Source organism: Chiloscyllium punctatum, chromosome 38 (assembly GCF_047496795.1).
Source record: "Chiloscyllium punctatum isolate Juve2018m chromosome 38, sChiPun1.3, whole genome shotgun sequence".
NCBI lineage: Eukaryota > Metazoa > Chordata > Chondrichthyes > Orectolobiformes > Hemiscylliidae > Chiloscyllium > Chiloscyllium punctatum.
Genome location: NC_092776.1, coordinates 6513032 through 6535240, shown reverse-complemented (window position 1 = coordinate 6535240; position 22209 = coordinate 6513032). Strand labels below are relative to the sequence as shown.

The following is a 22209-nucleotide window of genomic DNA, read 5'->3' as shown; positions in this document are numbered from 1 at the left end:
GGAGAGAATTTGGAGAATTTCAGGCTAGTTTCCTTTGAGCAGAGATGGTTCAGGAGAAATTCAAGAGAGGGGTGTTCACAATCACCAAACATTCTACCCAATGGAATGGGTACAGGATACAGGATTCACTTGCAGAACATGAGCATCACTGGGCTGGGCTCACCATTTATTGCCCTCCCTAGTTGCCCCCCTTGAGAAGGTGGGGGTGAGCTGCCTTCTTGAACCGCTGCAGTCCATGTGCTGTGGGTAGACCCACAATGTCCTTAGAGAGGGAATCCCAGGATTTTGACTCTGACAGTGAAGGGGCAAAGATATATTTCCAAGTCAGGATGGTGAGTGGCTTGGAGGGAAACTTGCGGGGGATGGTGTTCCCATGTATCTGCTGCCCTTGTCCTTCTAGATGGTAGGGGTCATGGGTTCTGAGGAAGGGTCACCTGGACCTGAAACATTTACTCTGATTTCCCTCCACAGATGCTGCCAGAGCTTTTCCAGCAACTTCTGTTATTGTATCCGATTTACAGCATGTTTTTATTTCGAAAGACAGCAGGTTTCTTTGACCTGGAATGCCCCTGTTAAAGTGGAATCAAGAGCAATTTTCAAAAGGGATTTGGAAAAAGAAAAGCGGGGGGAGGGGGGGGTTGGGAAGCAAGTTGGAGACTGTGGGGGTAAGGGTGGCTTCTAAAGGGCTGCCACAGGCACGCTGGGCCGAATGATCTCTGCGGAACTGCAGGAAGTTATGATTTAATAGTTAATACAATGAGTGTGCAGCCTGCTCTAATCTCTTTATACACCACCTCGCGGAGAACAGTGTTATAGTGTGTGTTCTGCTGATGCTTGCTGACCCCTGTACTGTGCAGACTGGAGCAGGTAAGCAATCCTTCCTTCTGCTGTTATCCTGCATGTTCACAACAAAGCCTCCTGTACACCTGGCCCCAGCGCGGAAGGAAGACCTTAAGAAGCCCTCCCCCCCAAAAAAAGCGAAGTTTATTCACCCTGGGAGGTTGGCTTCTTCCGTCACGTTTTGTTGGAGAGAGAGAGAGAGACTGGAAGATCGGCTCAGCTCAGACAAGCCACTCCGCCTGTTCAAAAGCATGTCGGTCTCCTGAAGAGAAGAAACCACTGGAAGCAAGGTATGGGAAAATGTTGGGAGTGTGGGTCTCTCCTTGATATCCAGGGGCACATAACAACGTGGTGTTCGCCACAAATGAACTCATTACTCCGAGAGATTAGCATTAGACATTGGGAATGCGCACAGCGCTTTTTAAATATTTCCATGTTTAATGCATGCTATTCGCATCTCATCCTGATATATTCCTGTGTGTATGTTCCACATTGAGCTCTGACCCTGTGTATATATATCAGCCGTGGGCTCTTTCTCTGCTGCGTTGGACATTGGGAATGCTGTTCCCTCTCCTTTATCCCTGCCCTGACTGCACTGGGAGTCAGGAACTTCCACCTCTGACCTGGGCATTATCCCCTTGCTCCTTCCCCCGCCCCATTCCAGAGAGGGTGAGGAAGGAAGATTTATGTTTCTTGTACGAGATCTGTTCTTTAATTTTTGTATACATTGAGGCTACGAGAGTGTTTCAGCCACTCCTCATTTCCCAGTGTCAAAGATCAAACTGTATAAGACCCATAAAAGTTCAGTCTATTTGACTGCATTGTTTTTAAAGGGAAAGGATTCCTGTCCTAATGGTGTGCAGCAGACTGAAGAGGCCTTTAAATCAATCTCCCCCGTCATTGATACCACCACCAAAGGGAAACGTTTCTTCCTGTCCCCTCGTCATTTTACACATCTCAGTGGAAAGATATAAAAGAGACCTAAGGGGCAACTTTTTCACGTAGAGGGTGGTGTGTGTATGGAATGAGCTGCCAGAGGAAGTGGTGGAGGCTGGTACAATTGCAACATTTAAAAGGCATCTGGACGGGTATATGAATAGGAAGGGTTTGGAGGGATATGGGCCGGTTGCTGGCAAATGGGACTAGATTAATTTAGGATATCTGTTCAGCATGGACTGGTCGGACTGAAGGGTCTGTTTCTGTGCTGTACATCTCTCTGACTCTTATCTCAATCATGTCTCCCCTCATTCTCCTTTCCTCAAAGAGATCAACCCCAGTCTATCTGTCTATGATTTTCTCTTTGGCATGCTCTCTGCCTTTGCTATATCTTGTGTATTTTCTAGAAGCAGTTGTTTTCATTCACCGTAAAGGTCAACCTTTCAAATCACTCAGCATGAAGTATTGAGTTATACAGCAAAACAAATATATCAACTCTCACCCAGACTATTTAATTATTTTTAAAGAAAATGCAAAAGAAAAGCTTAAATTGATTGGAATATTTTATTCCTGTGGATTTGCAGATGAGGTTAGAATGTTCTGCCAGTTGTAATCAGTTCTGTTTTTCTCTTGCAATAACTTATGTGATCTGGATGTGTTTTACCACAGTTTTTCTCCTATGTTGTGTCATAAATAATCTAATTTAGTGTCCTGGTCCACATGCTGGTATTTTATTTGCTGGTATTTCTGTTGTCCTAAGACTTTGCTGTTGTGTCAAGGGTTGTAGCTAAACGTCACCTCAGTGCAATACGTGGGCTCCCCTTTGCCCTCTCTCCCTGCCTGACTTACAACAGAGTTAAATAACTGCAGAATTTAATTACATTGAAATCATCCGGGGGGGTGGAACAGAACTCAACGCCCTCCATTTTATCCCTGTACGATAAAAAAAACCCGATTGAGCCACTAAGATTGTGGCTTCGCACAATGAGTTGCTGATTTATGGTGCGGAACTCCTAAATTTCACCCACCTTTATCTTAAAAAAGAACAGATAATAGCAGACGGCTCATACATGTGTGAAGGAATTAATGTTGCAGCTGAAGTTTGTCATACTGTACCGCGCTGCCTTTTTAATGGTGCCTGTGGATTTGTACAGTGATGTTGCTGTTTCTGTCAGCAGCAGCTATATTAGAAAGTCCCAGGAGATCTGTTGCTCTGAATTTGCCTCTCCTGGTAATTGTATCTTTTTACTCAAATTCCCCAACTCCCTCCCACACTGCCCCCGCCCCACCCCCCCTCGATGCTGATCATTCTGGGCCAGGACTCTCATCATAAAGCAATCATCGCTAGGCTCGGAAACTAAGCTCAAGAGTTCGTTAAAATTAAAATATATCATTTGAGAGACTCAGCAAAAACTGTGAGACTTGTCTGCTACTCCACAGTGTTTTACTGTGTCAGGTAATGGGGGTAGTTATGACAAGTCTGCTATATGGTGTTAGCAACAGTGCAGTGAGGCTACTTTACAGATCTGGAGGCTTTGGAACACCGTGTATTAGGACCCCAAAGTTAGTCTTGCCGACTACAGTCAAGAGTAGGTGATTTACCTCCATCACCAGTCTCATCAGTATTAAATAATAATTATTGTCATACGTACATTGTTAGTGGCATATCTGGTTATAGCACTGTGGCAATAGCTTTGGAGAATGGGATTTGCTTTTTCGGGAGCCAGTACAGACATGATGGGTGGAATGGCCTCATTCTGTGCTGTCAATATCCATGATTGTATGGTGAAAAAGTAAATGCTGTTATGGGAAAAATAAATAGACAGGGTTCGTTACTTTTACCCAACTGTCATTAGCAATTTCTGGATTAGTGGTGCTGGAAGAGCACAGCAGTTCAGGCAGCATCCGAGGAGCTTTGAAATCGTCGTTTCGGGCAAAAGCCCTTCATCAGGAAGCCTATCATTATTACCCACCCCTATTTGTCCATCAGAGAGTGACTTTCAGAGGGATGGTTAAGGAGGGACATTGCTGTCGGTCTGCTGTCATGTGTCGGTACATCGAATAGACTTCTTTCCCAATATGACAACCGTGAAGTGGAAAGGGGGTTTACGTCAATCAGCTGAAGCTTTGTAGTGTCCATGACTAAAACAGGCTTTCAATGGTAAGTTTTAATTAATTGAATTTAACTTTCACCATCTGTCAGTGTGGGATTTAAATACCTATGCCCCAGAACATTATACTCAGTATCTGCATTACTAGACTGGTTGACATTAGTAATAAACATCAAACATCAAAAACAGGAACAGGATCAGACCATTCAGCCCTTTGAGCCTGCTCCTCCGTTCAATACTATCCAACTTTGTATCCTGATCCCACTTTTCAACATATCCTTTGATCCCTTTAGGTGTAAGAACTATCTCACTCCTTCTTGGAATAATTTAGTGTTTTGCCCTCAGCCACTTTCTATTAGAGACAAAAAAAACTGCAGATGCTGGAATCCAAGGTAGACAGGCAGGAGGCTGGAAGAACACAGCAAGCCAGGCAGCACCAGGAGGTGGGGAAGTCAATGTTTCAGGTGTAACCCTTCTTCAGGGCTGGGAAGGATTAATACCCAAATGTTGACTCCTGCACTGTCCTGATGAAGGACTTATGCTTGAAACGTTGACTGTCCTGCTCCTCGGATGCTGCCTGACCTGTTGTGCTTTTCCAGCACTGCACTTTTTGACGCTGATCTCCAGCATCTGAGTCCTCACTTCCTCCCACTTCCTGATGCTGCCTGGCTTGCTGTGCACTTCCAGCCTCCTGCTTGTCCAACTCAGCCACTTCCTGTGGCAGAATTCCCCAGGCTCCCCAATCTCGGGGAGAAAACATTTCTCCTCTTTTCAATCTTAAATGACCTATCCTTAAACTGTGACCCCTGGCTCTGGAATTGCTGGTCATTAGGAAAATCCTTCATGTGTTTAATCTGTCTGTTAGAATTTTACAGGTTTCCATGAGGTCAAATGCACCCCCCCCCCCAAGTCCTTCACTCTTAAATCCAGTCTAACCCCCGACACACACCCATTCCTCTTGCCTGATCAAACTTGCCTCATGTAATTATAATTCTGTCTGTATCATGATCCAGAGGCACTCTACCTGCCTGGACTGATATCATTTTCAGGGAGAGCTAAGAGACTGAACAAAAACACAGGCCAATTAGGAAAAATAAAATCCAGAAAATCCTTCTCCCAAAGCCGTAATGAGACCCCTTGAGATAAGTGAGCAGCGTTTGTGGGTGTGATGTGTGTATTGACTGGTAAGTTAATGGAACCATCCATATCTAATAATGAACCGGCAGTGGTTAGATATTTTTCGCAGCTCAGGATGTATGTCTTGCTGTGAAAGAGAGTCAGTCGTCTTTTGAAGGCTGCTTCCTGTGATTTTGGATTGAGTTATCCCTGCTATTGTCCATAGTGTCTGTCTTGCACATTAGATCTACAATGCTGAGGACAGGAGTGTAACAAATAGATTGAGACATGCTAAAGGACTGTTTTGTTTATTGTCTTAATGACTGGTTAGAACAGCAAGTATCAAATTCAACAACAATAACAATTTGCATCTAGATAGAATCTTCAGGGTGGTTCAGTGGTTAGCACCACTGCTTCACAGCACCAGGGATCTGGGTTCGATTCCTGCCTCAGGCAACTGTCTATGTGGAGTTTGCACGTTTTCCCCCTGTCTGCGTGGGTTTCATCAGGGTGCTCCGATTTCCTCCCACAATCCAAAGATGTGGCCATACTAGATTGTCCCATAGTGTCCAGGGATGTGCAGGCTAGGTGGGTTAGACAAAAGTAAATGCAGGGATTAGACGGTAAGGGCATGGGTCTGGGTGGGATGCTCTTCAGGGGGTTGCTGTGGACTCAATGGGCCGAATGGCCTGCTTCCACGCTGTAGGGATTCTATGATTCTTAACATAGTAATAGTCTTTCCTACATCTGATGTTTATGGATCTGGCACTTGGTATTAAGATGTGTATTTTAAGTTTAAAAAGAAGGTTACTGCTGTGGAACAAAAGGACTGGAAAAACAACCAGTCAGACAGCGTTAGAGAGATAGTGGAAAGGCACGTACCTGTTAGACCCAGCAACTCTTGTCTCTCGAGCCCGGTAAAACATTTAAAGTAGATGTTCCATCTGAGGCACGCAGTTTAATTAAAATTATTACATGGACAAACAAAAGCAAAATAATGCAGATGCTGGAAATCTGAAATAAAAATGAGAAATGCTCAAAAAACTCAGCAGGTCTGGCAGTATTGCTGGAGAGAGAAACAGAGTTAGTGTTTCATGTCCAGTATAACTCCCCTTCAGAAGTGGAGCAGGTTGGAAATGGTTTTTTTCTGCTATTGACAGAGGATGAGTGAGTGGAACAGAATGTAAAGGTACTCAGAGCCAAAGACAAAGTGGTTGATTGTGTTGCCAAAAGGAAGACAGAGATGGAAAGGAAGTGTGAATAAAGACGTGAAAATTTTGTCCCTCTCAAACTATGTTAGAAGTAAAGCACCCAGGCTACATAAATGTTCACAACTTAATCATTAAGTTAGTTCAGAAACACAGACAAAATCATATATGCTACAAGTTCAAATCCAAACTCTAAAATAAATTTTATTAAATTATAGATAAAGTACCCACCTTATATCACAGCTCCCACCAAAAGAGAATGAAAATGTATAATTAAAGATACTTCAGAATGCACCTTGCAATTGTGGGTGATAAGCAGACAATGTGAATTGTTTTATTCCAACACTATTTATCATTTCTTTGAATATTTGCATTATAAAATTTGAGTCTTGATCTGATTTTATTTCTTTAGGTAATCCAATTCTCATAGAAACATTGAACACATCCATTGCTATTTTTTGGAGTAACTTCCTCAAAAGGCAATGTAGATAATTCAGGCAATCCTATGGAAACAACAATAATCATCCACTGATAGGGATTCCCACTCCTGCTTTTAGGCAGGGTATCTACACAACTTATTAAGACCTACTAAATGGTTTTGGAATCAAAAGTGCAGGTTCAATTGGGGATATGTGACTGCATGACATATCTGGCATGTTTACTATAATTTGACTGCACCTTTAATGTAATCCTGACCAATAAAAATGTGTGTTTCTGATACCTGATGTCCTGCCATTAGAATTTGTAAGGTATAGAGTCCTAGAGATGCACAGCACAGAAACAAACCCTTGGGTCTAACTTGTCCAGCTGACCAGATATTCTAAATTAATCTAGTCCCATTTGCCTGCATTTGGCCCATATCCCTCTAAACCCTTTCTATTCATATACCCATCCAATATACAATGTTGCAATTGTACCAGTCTCCACCACTTCCTCTGGCAGCTCATTCCATACACGTACCACCCTCTATGTGAAAAAGTGCATAAAATTTAATGAAAGCACTCAGATATGACTAGCTCCTGATGGACCACTGTCCATTCTTTCTCGGCTGGTATCTGAGGTGGTCTCCACTACAGCAGCTCTCCCTCCAACAATGGGACCCCCCTGAATGCACCATTTTTGTAACCTTGTCACTGTCACAGTGTGGGATATACAGCAACCAATTTACACACAGTGAGCTCCCACTAACGTCACTGTGACAATGACCAGCTATCGACAATTCACTCATGTTGGTTAAGCAATAAACTTTGGTCCAAATTTCTTTGTCCTTCTTGAGAAGTAATTCATCTAGCATCATAGAATCCCTACAGTGTGGAAACAGGCCCTTCGGCCCAACAAGTCCACACCGACCCGCCGAAGTGTATCCCACTCAAACCCAATCCCCTACCCTATTACTCTACACTTCCCCCTGACTAATGCACCTAACCTACACATTCCTGAACACTATGGACAATCTAGCTCTTCCCTCCCTTTTACCCATAGCCCTGCAAATTACTTCTTCATCAGGAATTATCCAATTCCTGTTCAAAGCTCAATTGAACCTGCCTCCACCACACTCTCAGTCAGTGCATTCCAGGTAAAAGTAAACTCGCTATAGTCCTGCTCACTCATGAGAGAGAGAGCGACAGCGACAACTGCTGGGGGTTTAACCTGAGGGTCACTCTGCCTCAGGTCAGGGGAGAGTTTGAGAAGGAGAGTCTTTCATGGTAACATCAGCCGGTGTGGGAATCGAACCCACGCTGTTGGTGGTGTGCTGCGTAACAAGCCAACTGAGCTGACCACCCCTCCTCAAGGTAACCTGTTCTCCCCATCAGTGAATTGAACTCCAGCCTGTTGTGTGTGACAGGCAGACATACTAACCATGAGCAAGGAACACATGCATTTCAGCCACGGTCTGCAGGAGAAGGTATTTATTCTGCTTATGTCACCATTACTTGTTTGGCCAGTCATTTGAAATCATTTCCTTGTGGGTGTGAATCTTCCCACAGCTGAGAACAACCCCAGCTTCCCCATTCTGGCCACGCGATGCAAGTTCCTCATCTCTGAACCAATCATGTTGATCTTTTCCGTTCTCTCCCATGCTGCTTTCACCATGGGACAGCACTCCACCTGGGGCCCTGTGTAATGGATTTGGGATGAATCAACAATTATCACATGATGGCAGTGGGGTCAATGACCATGAAGCTCAGACTTTATACTCGACACAGCGGGGGGGGGTGGTCACCTGTCTCTGAGTGGGAACCTCACTGAACTTCCTGTACTCCTTCCAGGACTTTGGAACCTGGAGGTTACACTGTATGGCTCTATTACCAAGCTCAGCTGAGAATAAGTAACTTGGCACACACTCTGTCTTAGAAACAAGGAATCTAGAGTAGGCCATTCAGCCCCTTGAGGCTGCTCCACCATTCAACGTGATCATTTATCTCTATTTCCACCTTCTCCCCTGTATACCTTGAAGCCTTTAAATCCTGCACATTTATCTATTTATTTAACGAGTATGTTCAGTGACTTGCCCTCCACAGTAGTGAATTCCACAGGCTGACCCCCCACCCTGTGAATATTGGATTTAAACTTGTTCTGGTCTGTGCGTTAGAGTACACACCCTTGCCGAATATCCCAGCAGGAAGCTGCATTTCACTTGGACGCGATGAACCTGATTCTCCCCCCGTGTGAATAGGCAGAGTGTGCTCAGGGCCTGGGTCATTCTCATAGAGCTAATGGGGGGAGGGGTGACAGGGTGCATTTTTGTAGCCTAATTGGACAAGTGGCCAATGTTAAATATACTCACCCCATCCCGGTGGCTGATCCCTCTGTTTTGAGTGTCTGGGTTTGACAGTCCAGATTTGACAGTCTGGATTTGAGTATCTGGATCTGACAAATGCTGCCATGCTGTGTGGGGATTAAGGGTTTCGGAAGTGGCAGTGGGTGAACACAGCAGCATTTTTGAAGTAGCAGCCCTTGTTACAGAAAGAGTGCTAACTGTGGAAGTCTTGCAGCCTCAGAAGCCACAGGTAGCTGCAAATCAAAAACTCAGCCCACAGCAAAAACTCAGGCCACAGTCAGCTGGCCCGACCTCTGCCTTAATGATCCTGTTAGGCTATACTCGTACCTGGCTCTGCTGCTTGTTCTCGGGGCATTTGGGACTGAGGTGATCCAGGGGCAAAGATGGAAATTGTATTTGGGCTTTTGGTTCCTGTCCGGACAGGATTCCAAGCACCAGGGGCAGTGATTTCTGGAAAATTGGAGCAGGTTTGACCCTGACATTGACCATGTTTTGGTATGCTATGTCCAAGCATAAAGAGGACAATAGAGGTATTTAAACAGACCTTCCCCCGATTTCACCAGATTGAGTCAAACGTGAAAGCCGTGCCCCTCAAGGATTGTTTTTACAAGCACAAGATTTCACCATTTTTGGTGAATATTTACGAGCTCAGTTTGAGCCATACGCCAGGTAGAGCCTATTTAATTCACCATTGCTGTAGTGACAAGACACCATGGTTATGGAACTGTTAACTAGTCACAGCCACTAATCTCATGCACTAGATTCACAATAGACCTCAGATATGGGGCAAGGACATTCCCACTGCACCGTGTGTCTGGAATGGGTCTGCCTGGTCTCATTCAGAATTACCTTTACACAACATGCTGAATTTTAGAACGCGCTGCAAGTGCAGACAATAAGCTGGGATCCTCCTGTGCACTTCACACCATCTCTCACGGCTTTCCACTGTAATTCTGGGAGGATACTAGAGAACCTCACAGTAATAGGGTGAACAGTGACAGTCCTGGGTCATGCCAGAATTAATGTCCTTCCAAAAAGGTCCATCACCTTAAGGTATCTCAAAGTGCTTTCCAACTGAAGTAATACTTTTGGAAGTGTGGTCACTGCTTTAGTGCGAGGAAATGTTGTGGTCAGTTTGCACACAGTAAGATCCCAGATAATAATCTTGCAAATCGGTCTGTGTGCAGTGCTGTTTATTTGAGGGATAACCATTGTCCGAGAGTTCCCCACACCTAATTGCAATCACAAATGGGATCTTTTACATCTTTTTTTAGTTTGTTCACAGGTGTTGTTGGCTGAGCCCTGCACTTATTGCCTGTCCCTAGTTGCCCCTTGAGAAGTTGGGGGTGAGCTGCCTTCTTGAACAGCTGCAGTCCACCTGCTGTTGGTTCAAGAAGGGCATATGTCTGAAACGTCAGTTCTCCTGCTCCTCGGATGCTGCCTGACCTGCTGTGCTTTTCCAACGCCACACTTTTCAACATTTGCTGTGGGTGACTCACAATGCCCTTAGAGAGGGAATTCCAGGATATTGACTCAGCGACAGTGAAGGAACAGTGGTTTAGGATGGTGAGTAGATCGGAGTGGAATATTGGCAGGGGCTGGTGTTCCCAAGTATCTGCTGCCCTTGTCCTTGTTGGAAGTGGTCGTAGGTTTGGAAGGTGCTGTCTGAGGATCTTTGGTGAATTTCTGCATTGCATCTTGTAGATAGTACACACTGCTGCTACTGAGCGTCAGTGGTGGAGGGAGTGGGTGTTTGTGGATGTGGTGCCAGTCAAACGGCTGCTTTGTCTCTGGAGTGTCAAGCTACTTGAGTGTTATTGGAGCTGCACCCATCCAGGCAAGTGGGGAATATTCCATCTCTTCCTGATTAAGGGCTTTTGCCCGAAATGGTGACTTTCCTGCTCCTCGGATGCTGTCTGACCTGCTGTGCTTTTCCAGCACCACTCTAATCTAGACAGTATTCCATCACACTCCTGACTTGTGCCTTGTAGCTGATGGACAGGCTTTGGGGAGTCAGTAGGTAAGGGGAAAGCAATAAGAATTTATTTAAAAATCGCTCTGTTTGTGAACAGAAGACGAGAGAAAACTACCCTATAAAATTGTGCAATTGACTCTTTTTTTCCCTGTGGAGCTAGGTTTAGAAACGGTGGGCAGATTGAGACAATTGTCTGGGATTGTGGGGTGGGACTGTAAAACTCACCTTTCTCCCAAACCTTTCTGCCCATATCCGCCTGTGAAACATCGACCTTGTTGACAATTTGATGAGCAGAGGTTGAACCTTGCACAACGTGGAGAGACGGAGGAAGTTATTAATGAAGAGTTGGTCCTGAAATGAGGCCCATAAGTGAGATGGTAATAAGGAAGTCTGTAGTCACTCACTAGACTGCTCAGTCTTGATGTGTCAAACCAAAAATAATTGGAAAAGGACCAGGGATCATGCCACTGGTGTTAAGCATTAGATTTTCAATTAAAAATAAATTCTGATGGTGTTTTCTCATGCCCAGAATAGCTCGTGGGTTTTGGCTATTGTTTTGAGTGTGAGTGTGTTATTTTCACATTGTCTCAGGGACAGAGCCTCAGATTGTCATTATCCTGGCTTCCTTTCACTGACACGAACATCAGGAAACTCAAGAGGTTTTCAGAATCTGCATGGGCAGATCCTGCACCAGGATCTTGTGAATGTACTGTTTCATCTTTCTTCTGTTGTTGGTGTCACCTTTGGTTAGATCGCCTTAGCTTCTGTCCCTCCTCCTACTTCCCTCACCCCTACACTGACCCCTACTCCCATGACCCCACCGTCTGTGGCAAGTCTTATCCATCCCAGTCTAACTTTTGTTACTTCCACTGGTATATGGGTTCCTGCTCACTGGGTTAGTGTTTATTATCCACTTCTCCCCAGTGCTACTTGAGAAGGGGACAGTGTACCACTGCTGTAGTCAGTGTGGGGATGATGGCCGCAGTCTGTACCCGCTGTGTGCATTGGCAATCTACCAGTCCATTTCTCTTTGAAGTCGAGTTGTTCTTTGCTGTTCGGAAGACGGTGATCACAACGGTTATTTTGGAAATAGGCAGCAATTGGGTGCCACCTCTCTCTCTCTCCCTCCCCCACCGCACCCCTCTCCATAATTGATAACAGGCCCCATCTAGACCTAAGGTTTTCAGTTTGAACTCCCATAGCAATTTGTTCTCATTATCTAATCTGGCATTCCGCTAAAGTACTGGGCGCTGTTGGAAGTGCCTGACTTGGAAATCTTTTCATTATTCACTTACAGTGAGTGGGTGTCACTGGCTGGGCTCAGCATTTATTGCCCGTCCCTAGTTGCCCCTTGAGAAGGTGGGGGTGAGCTGCCTTCTTGAACCCCTGCAGTCCATGTGCTGTGGGTTGACCCACGATGCCCTTAGGGAGGGAATTCTAGGATTCTGACCCAGTGACAGTGAAGGAATGGCGATATATTTCCAAGTCAGGATGGTGAGTGGTTTGGAGGGGAACTTGTAGGAGGTGGTGCTCCATGTATCTGTAACCCTTGTCCTTCTAGATGGAAGTGGTTTTGGGTTTGGAAGGTGCTGTCTGAGGAATGCTGGTGAATTTCTGCAGCGCATCTTGTAGATAGTACACACTGCTGCTACTGAGCGTCAGTGGTGGAGGGAGTGGGTGTTTGTGGATGTGGCGCCAATCAAGCGGCTGCTTTGTCTCTGGATGATATCAAGCTTCTTGAGTGTTGTTGGAGCTGCCCCCATCTAGACAATACCAAAACCTGACGGCCTCTTGACATTTTGACAATATTCTGGCGAACATTCTTCCTCTGAACCACGAAGAGCAAGTGGGGAGCTGGGCCAGTTTTTTTTTATTGTTCCATTTGTAAAGTTCTGTGTTCCTGGCACAAATGGATGTTGTATCTGCCTTACTCGCTCGCTGCCCCTGCAGTTAGAACGTGAGTCATTGTGTGAATTTACAGTGTTTGATGTGATATAGCACTGTATAAAATGCAAATATTATCCCATCAATAGCACTCCTGCACCTCCTATGAATTGTTTTCGAAATATTGTATTGAACAAATTGCAACCTCGATTTCCCATATTAGAGAACGGAAATGACTCCAGTGGGTTGAAAGTTGTAAAAGATAATTCCATCCTTGAGAAGATAATATGCGGTTATACATAAAATGAGGCTGTTCACTTCCTACTTACACTGAGGAAAAACCAATCTGTAGTGTATGAGGTAATCCTGCATCTACTCGAGAGGTTTACTTGAATTACACAAATAGTTGATGATCAATCTCGACCAGATGAGAGACTGATAATTGAATTCACTGCTAATTTTCTGGGAGGTTGCCATTACTATTGCTTTACAGTTACCATGGTTACTAAATTTGTGACAGTGTGGAATGATTTTAACATACTAATCGAGGCTTTAGCACATTGTGAATGTGGACTTGGACTTCAGCTTTGTTGTGGTGTGACTCTAAGTGGTTGAGCTTCCGTGTGGACCTCAACAATTGGGGTGGCCTCATACAAGATAATGCATGGCTTAGAATGGGTGAACGCTGGGAATTTGTTTCCATCAGGCGGGATACTAGGACCTGTGGGCATAGTCTTAGAATGAGAGGGGGTCAATTTCGAGTGGAAATGAGGAGACATTTCTTCAGCCAGAGAGCGGTGGGCCTGTGGAATTCATTGCCATGGAGCGGAGTGGAGGCCGGGACGTTAAATGTCTTCAAGGCAAAGATTGATAAATTCTTGATCTCGCAAGGAATTAAGGGATACGGGGAGAGTGCGGGTAAGTGGCATTGAAAAGCCCATCAGCCATGATTAAATGGCGGAGTGGACTCGATGGGCCGAATGGCCTTACTTCCACTCCTGTGTCTTATGGTCTTATCTCTCATCATCGCAGCCTGCTTGCGGTCTTCCTGACTCTCCTGAAGAACAGTCATACCAGACTCGACACGTTAACTCTGTTTCTCTCTCCACAGACCTGCTGAGTTTCTCCAGCACTCTGTGTTGCTCTTTGGTCTTCCTGTTGCTGATCATCGATCAACAAAACGTTTTCCACTGAGTGTGGGCAATTTTCCAACTTCCTGTTGGGAATCCATAGCTGTAACCGTGGGAGGAAGGGTTGGAAAATGCGTAATTCCAAAACAAAATACAGACAGGAACTCCCCTTGTCTGGAATTAAAACCGAAATACTCAGCAGGGGTGGAGAAAGAAGCAGGCAGTCGTGATGGAAGATCTTCAGCTTGAACTGTTAGCTGTGTTTATCCCTCTCTGTCTTTCAGACATTGAGATTTTCCAGCATTGTGCCCGTCTGTGTCTCTGTTGGTAGCCCTCTGATCAGGGAATCATCTGGTTCTGAGTTCAAATCCCACTCCCACCTTTGAACACAGGGAAACAAATGTTGATGATTCAGTGCATCACTGAGGGAGCAGGGCACTGTTGGACGTGCTGTCTCTCCAACATAGTTTATTTGGTAATTCTCAGAAGGTTAAGCACATCCATAAATGTTGGTGGAAGACAGATTCTAGTTTGTGTTGCTAATGATTTTCCAACTGTTTTAACGATTGACACGGAGAGATTTGTGACATAGGTTCCTGAAAAGTGACATTCCCCACAGTGGAAGCTTCAATTTGGAAAACTGACCGCTACCTTCTCTTTGATGGTTTTCACTATCTTTCAACCCTCAATGTACCCTCAGGATATCAATCTTCAGTGTTTTACTCAGATGGTGTTATCCCTGAGAGGGTGGTGGCATCTGCAGGGGGTCTCCTGTTGCTGTTTCATTGCCTCTCTGCCAGTATTTACAGAGGGCGCCCCACCGAGATGTGCCAATATTCCCAATGGGGGGGGGGGGGGTGCCCTCTGGGAGTGTGCCAATATCCCACAGGGCTGGGAACCCCGGGAATATGCCAATATTCTGAAGGGGGATGATTCGTGGGAGTGTGCCAGTATTCCCAAGGGGGAACACAGAATGCGCCAATATTCCAAAGGGGCTGCTGCCTGGATGTGTGCCAATATTCCAGGCATGGGAGGATTTGGGAATGTGCCAAGACTTCTGGGGTGCAGGATCTGGGGGAGTGCCAGTATTGCCAAGATGTGGAAATGTTCTGGAAGTGTGCTAGTATTTCCACAGTGACTCCGCAATATGCTAATATTTACATAGGTGTGTCCTTGGAGTTTTCCTGTAATTGTGTGCAGCCTAAATTAGATGTGACACAGAGAGCCAATCTAGATTTAAAATATGCAAGTCACTTCTACAATGTGCAGATATACGTGAGGATGTACTTAAATTGTTGCAGTTTAGTTTCTCTGTGTTTGTGTTATTGAGCTTGTTGAAGGTGATTTGGAATGTGCTTCTAAGTAATGTTTCTGTGTAATACCTGGGCATTTTGCATTCAGATACCAACCTTTACACCCCACTAAGGTCTTTACCTGGGCCAGTCTGTCCCATTTAACATTGATGCACACGCAATGACACTCTCACTATCACATATACACACACACAACACACACACACACAGATAGACATTCACTCACACACACATGCTCAAACAGACTCACACATATATATATATACAACACACACTGACACACATACACTCACTCACACATACACATACGCACATACTCTGATTTACATGTTCTCACACACGTGCACACATTCACTGATACACACACTAATACACACTGACACACGCACAATATCCCACACAACTCTCACATACATTCACATGCGTACACATAATCACATGCATAGACACATGTACATTCCCACAAGCGTGTGCATTCACATACTCATTTCCACTCATAGGTACACACAGACACACGCAGACAGACACAAACACACTCACGCATACATAAAGATATTAAAATAATACCTCTTAAATATTGAGCAAGGGTAGGATTCTCTCTGCATTATGGGGTTGGATGGAAGGATATTCTCACATTGAGGTTGCCAGCACCGTCTTGCCTTGGAATCATTTTTCTTCAGGCTAGTTTCGGGGGTCAGCTTTGCGGATGTCGGGGTTGTGTCTAATGACTCTAAGTGATGGGAAGCTATGTAATCTGATTTAAAGGTCTTTTTTTAGAGCTACCTCTCCACAATTGTGGCCAGTAGACTGGAGAAGGTTTTGATAGGCTGTCATTGAAGGCAGTCCAGAGAGGCTTCACTTGGCTGTTCCTGGGTATGGAGGCACTGTCTCAGGAGGAGAGTTTGGGTTCGTTCAGCCTGTACTCACTGGAGCTCAGAAGAACGAGATGACCTTATTGAAATAGACATGATTCTTCAGGGACTTGGCATGGTCGATGTGGGAGCGTCTAGGACCAGAGGCATAATCTCAACATAATGGGTTACAGAGATGAGGAGGAAATTCATCTCTCAGGTGGAAGTGAATCTGAGGTTGGGTCATTAAATATATTCAAAGCTGAGACAGACAGATTTTTAGTGAGAAGGGGAATCAAGGGGTTATTTGGAAAGTGGAATTGAGGATTGTCAGATCAGCCATGGTGGAGTAGACACGATGGGCTGAATGGCCTACTTCTACTACATTGTATGGTCTAATGATTTTGGAAGTTGCTGAGAGGGCACTTTAACATGGAGACATTCCACTTTTAACTTCAATGCAAACTCCAGTGCCTCCCATGTTGGAGGGTATCTTATTGGCCCTCCAGTCTCAAGAATACACCCAAAGTAGATATTTGGGCATTGAACATTCCCTCTGTCTAGGGATTGGTCAAATCAGTTAAAATCCTTATTGGATACCTGCTGTAGAACAGTGCAGGGTCGTTGGACTTGGTTCCACTCTGTTTTGAGGTCAGATGAAACATGGAAACATATAACATAGATTGCTCAGCCCTCCGATCCTCGTCCAGTCGTCAGTAGCATCCTGGGTGCTTTAGCTGTGGTCTCAGCCCTGCTTTCCTCTTTGTCCTTCCTGTAACCTTTGATCCCCTTGTGTGCCAAACATCGAACTCAGCCTTGAAATGGGAATGGAGCGCTATGGCTCTTCCTCCCTCTCTCTCTCTCTGCTGACCCAAGGCCCAAGGCAAGCTCATGCAGACCATGATTGGTTGCCTTAGTTGGTTCCTGTCAATGTGACCAATCAGGAATCAGGAGGAAGAATGACAATTTAAACCAGCCCATCACCGTGTGTGTGTGTGGTGTGTGTGTGTGTTGGGGGTGGCGGGGGGGAACAGGAAGAGGGAGCCGGGGGTGGTGGATAAAAAGCTGTGAACAGATCACAATGCCTCTCAAGTTGACAAAATGCTATCTGTACAATGTCAAACTGTCCTTTTGCATTATTCAGTGCCTGGGAAAGGAGGAAGGGAATTAAACAAGATGGGGAAACAGCACAGTCAAACTCCCTGAGCAGCTGCATGAAGCCATTGAAGAAATGGAACATATTTTGATAAAAATCACTTCCCTAGATTAAGCTAATCTCTGAACAAAGGTCCACGTCAGAATTTGCTAATGACATGAGTTCACAGCCAGTATCTTCTTGAGATCTTGAAGCAATCATTGGTACGGTACATGTGTCAAGGTTTCAGCAAGTTTGAATAGAGAATCGTACATTCGAATGAAACTTGAATGGAGACGAGTTTGTTTGGAAGCAACAAATGCCGGTGATCACAGCAGGTTAGACAGCATCCCTGAAGAAAGAGAGCAAGCTAACATTGTGAGTCTCTCTCTATGGATGCTGCTTGACCCACTGTGATCTCCAGCATTTGTTGTTTCCAGTACAGATTCCAGCATCTGCAGTAAGTTGCTCTGACATGTTGATGTGGGATGTGCAATGTTCAATGATGCAGCAGAACAAAGGGGTCCTGGGGCAATGTCCTGTCTGAAGCTGTCTCTAAACCACACTTTTTTTTCTGTGCTTTATTGTTTTTAAGAGTATTGCTTTGATGATTTTTGCACTTTTCTCCCTCCAAAAAATGCACAATGACAGTATGAAACCAAGCCCTTGATATTTCCAGTTTCTTGTTTCGGTACCATTCTTGGTGCCTCTCATCACAGTGTGTCTCATCAGCAGTGTATCCAGGTGTTGCTTTGTCATTTGCCATCAGCAGGAGATGGGCTTCTGTTTCTCTCCTGGTTGCATTTGTGAATTCACTCTCTGTCGATCTGTCAGAAAACAGCAATCCTCACTTGTCACTCTGATCTAGAATGGCCTTCATCAGGACAGACGTCTGATCAGATTCATTTCCACTAAATTTAAATTGTTAACTATCCAATGTATTTTTTAATTCATCTTTTGAATTTTCAGTTTTTCTTTTCTCTCTTCCTGCCTGTAAACATGATGTGGAGGAACCAGTGTTAGACAGGGATGGGCAAAATCAAAAACCACATAACACCAGGTTATAGTCCAACAGCTTTATTTGGAAGCACTAGCTTTCAGAGCTCTGCTCCTTCAGCAGGTGCACCTGACTAAAAGGCAGCACTCCGAAAGCTTGTGATTTCAAATAAATCCATTCAACTATAACCTGATGTTGTATAAATTTTGACTTTGTCTCTAACATTGCCTTTCTTTCTTTCTTTCTGAGTCTGTGTCGCTGGCTATTCTTCTCTCACTCAATCCTTTGACTTTCTTCCTTTCTGCATTTTTTTAACCTCTCTTTCTGACTGTGCCACACATTTCTCTCTCTTTCTCTCTCTCTTCCTTCTTGTCAAATTGTCACGGTCTTCCCCTCACTCTGACATCAGTCTCCATCTGCCTGCTGATTGACCATGATAAATCACAATGATTCTGGTCTTGTTACCTTAACCAGATTATCCACTGGGAGCTGACAAGTGAGGCTTTTAGCAAAGGATTTGTCATAACAAGATCTTCCTGTGACATTTAACAGACAGTTTGAAAACTCAGATCAATCAAACTGTCCTTGAAAAATAAAATTGTGTCACCCAATTTTGAAAGAGCATAAGATTTGAAATGTTATGAAATGGTGAGTTCTGTTCAATTTGTGTGTTTGGATCTTGTTAAGTGCAGACTCAGGGTTAATTCAGTGCTTTCTCTCTTCAGTATTTGTTTTGAAAGTTATGTGCAAACAGAATCATTGGATAGGAATTAATGCTGATATCGCCATACCAACACTTATTGCACCCGTACCAATTTCTGCACAGAGGTATTTTGGTTGAGGTGTTAACTTACTTAAAGTCAGTCGATCAGGGAAACAGCTTTAAAATTTCATATAACACCATCGCTGGCAGCAATTCCACTTATTTGGCCTCGACTATTATTTTAAAATGTTGATATACAGTTGCCAACATGTGTAATAAATAAATGGTCTCCTGGCTCAATTTAGTGCATTCACTTCCTGAGCTCGAGAGGTTTTATTTTTGCATGCTTTCAACATCAGATAATGAAAGAATTTCAAACCCTCCACTGCCTCATCAGCCCAGCCAGAAATGTCAGAGAAACAGCAAAATTATATCAAGCATGAAGATTCATTTTTTCTATTTTCTTGCGCTCCCTGCCTATTGTTAGTGACATCCCTCTGCATCTTGTGCCTTACTTCAAAGCCATATCTTCAATCACCCCTTCAACCTGTGTTCGCCAATCTCGGCTTGATGTTTGTGTGTCATTGCCTCCCTCTCTCGGAAACACTGAAGAGTGTCCAGAATTCTAAAACTGCTTTGTAAGGGTGGGTGGATATAGTGTCAGGTTAAATTGCACGCAGAAGGAAGAACAATTTCAAACTTGGGAGTGTTGGAGGATGAAAGAACGTAGGAATTGATGTATGTTATTGTTGTGTTAATGTTTAAAATTGTGCTTTGACGTGCACTGTCCAATCTAATTCTTTTCTTCTCTCTGATTATTCTCCATTCCCACAGTGATTCTGAGTCCGTGACCGAGCAGCGTGGAAAATTATATTGGGAGAATAACTCCGCGATGCTGGAGCGAAGATAGACGCTGGTGTCTTGTCTCACAAAACCTGACTTCAACAGTATTCCATGCCACAGAATACACAGCATGAGGGGTTGTAGTTGCAGAGTGCACCTCCTCATCCCTTTGCTCCTTGGAATGATCCCAGCGATACACACAATGGATTTGGATAGTATTCCCAGAAGGACAGTATCACTGGATGGTAATGTGACAATTAGTCTTTATAAGCATGTACGTGACTGTAAGGTTTTAACTTATATAGGCTTAGGAATTACAGTATATATCAAGGATACTATAGATGATGTATATACCAGGAAATAATTGGGTATGTATATCAGGCCACACTTAACTGTGTGCTCTGTGGGCTACGTGGTGGTTTCTGTGTCGGTCTTGGTAGGTACTGAATATGTTTATATGTCTGTTAGTGTATAGGACAAGTTCATATATTGGGTACTATGCAAGGTTTTTATTAGCAGATACTGGAATTTGTTTCAGGTATTGACTAGAGTTTATTTATAACTTACACAAAGTGGATATTAGACAGGGATTACATAGAGTGACTCCTGTGCATGGCTTACATAACAGTACCATATGGGTCTTATGTTGTGAGTTTGACTGGAGGTGCGTATGATGTTATCCAAATAGGACGTATAATATGTGCAAACTGTAAAAGGTTTATAAATCTGATGTTGTACAAGGCTTACATTTTCTGGACACAATGTAAACCTTATGCAGCAGATACCCAATTGTGTGTATACATTATATATACATTATATATACTATAGCCTGACAGGTCAGGTACTGGAGCATATAGTGGCTACTATGTAGGACTTTTATACAACAGTCACAGAATTATAGAGCTGGATAGCATGGAAACAGTCTAACTCATCTATCCCAACCAGATATCCTAAATTAATCCAGTCCCATTTGCCAGCACCTGGCCCATATCCTTCTAAACCCTTCCTATTCATATACCCATCCACATGCCTTTTAAATGTTATAATTGTACCAGCCTCCACCACTTCCTCTGGCAGCTCATTCCATACACGTACCACCCTCTGTGTGAAAAAGGTCCCTTTTAAATCTTTCCCCTCTCACCTTAAACCTATACCCTCTAGTTTTATATTCCCCCGTGGAATAGTAGGTACTATTCTGACATATTGTTTACTATCAGGACTTCAATACAGCTGGTACAGTATTATGGATATAATTCAGTTAGTAATGGACCTGCAAGTGATCGTCCCTACAGTGTGGGAACAGATCATTCAACCCATCAAGTCCACACAGCATCCCACCCAGACCCACCCTCCTACCTTATCCCTGTAACCCTGCATTCCCCACGGTTAATCCATCTAGCCTGCTCATCCCTGGACACTATTGGGCAAGTTATAATGGTCAATCCACCCTAGCCTACACACCTTTGGACTGTAGGAGGAAACTCACGCAGACACGGGGAGAACATGCAGGAATCAAACCCGGGTCCCTGGTGCTGTGAGACAGCAGTGCTATCCAATGAGCCACCGTCATGAGGAGACAGAATGAATCTCAATGGTTTATTAGCATCTCCGTCCTGTCAGTAGTTCCCTCTGTTTTTCTTCCATATGATATAGTTATATTGAGTTCAGACTTAAGTCCCAGGGCTGCTGCTTTTGGTATCAGTGAGTGAAAGCTCCCTCAGGTGGAAGTTTGATTGGCTCCAAACTGCGTCATGATCAGGGTGAGAGGGGAAAGATATAAAAAAGACCTAAGGGGCAACTTTTTCACACAGAGGTTGGTACGGGTATGGAATGAGCTGCCAGAGGAAGTGGTGGAGGCTGGTAATTGCAACATTTAAGAGGCATTTAGATGGGTATATGAATAGGAAGGATTTGGAGGGATATGGGCCGGGTGCTGGCAGGTGGGACTAGATTGGGTTGGGATATCTGGTCGGCATGGACGGGTTGGACCAAAGTGTCTGTTTCCATGCTGTGCATCTCTATGACTCTATGACTCGATATGAAAGAGGAGAAAGGGAAGGCCAGTTGGCCTCTCTCAATCCTACTGTGCCATTCAAGGCTGGTCTGAATGGGGGCCCCATTCTAGTGAAGACCTCTGCTGTTCACCTCAGCTGATGGTAGTGAGTTCCACACTCTGACCACTCTCAGGCTGAAGAAGTTATAACTTTTATGCAAAACCTTTAATTCTGAAAGCTCCACCCACTATGCCTCCACTGCTCCCTCAGTATTTTTACTGCATATTGTCACCATTTATTTTATTGACTGCTGTGAGTCTGTTCACCTGAACCCATGCAATATCTCTGGACAATTGTAAAACTTCATTATACTTTGTTATAGTGAGTGTGA

The 22209-nt window shown here is 44.2% G+C and overlaps 1 protein-coding gene across 1 annotated transcript in view; it reads left to right on the top strand.

The window, feature by feature from the left end:
- The first annotated feature begins 831 nt into the window (after positions 1-831).
- The window catches only part of sema4gb (sema domain, immunoglobulin domain (Ig), transmembrane domain (TM) and short cytoplasmic domain, (semaphorin) 4Gb), a 176427-nt gene continuing 155049 nt past the window's right edge, over positions 832-22209 (top strand). Inside the window, exons 1-2 of the mRNA XM_072557084.1 lie at positions 832-1130; positions 19816-20069. Of these exons, the coding sequence (XP_072413185.1) occupies positions 19955-20069 (115 nt within the window). The 5' untranslated portion in view covers positions 832-1130; positions 19816-19954. The remainder of the gene's footprint in view (positions 1131-19815; positions 20070-22209) is intronic.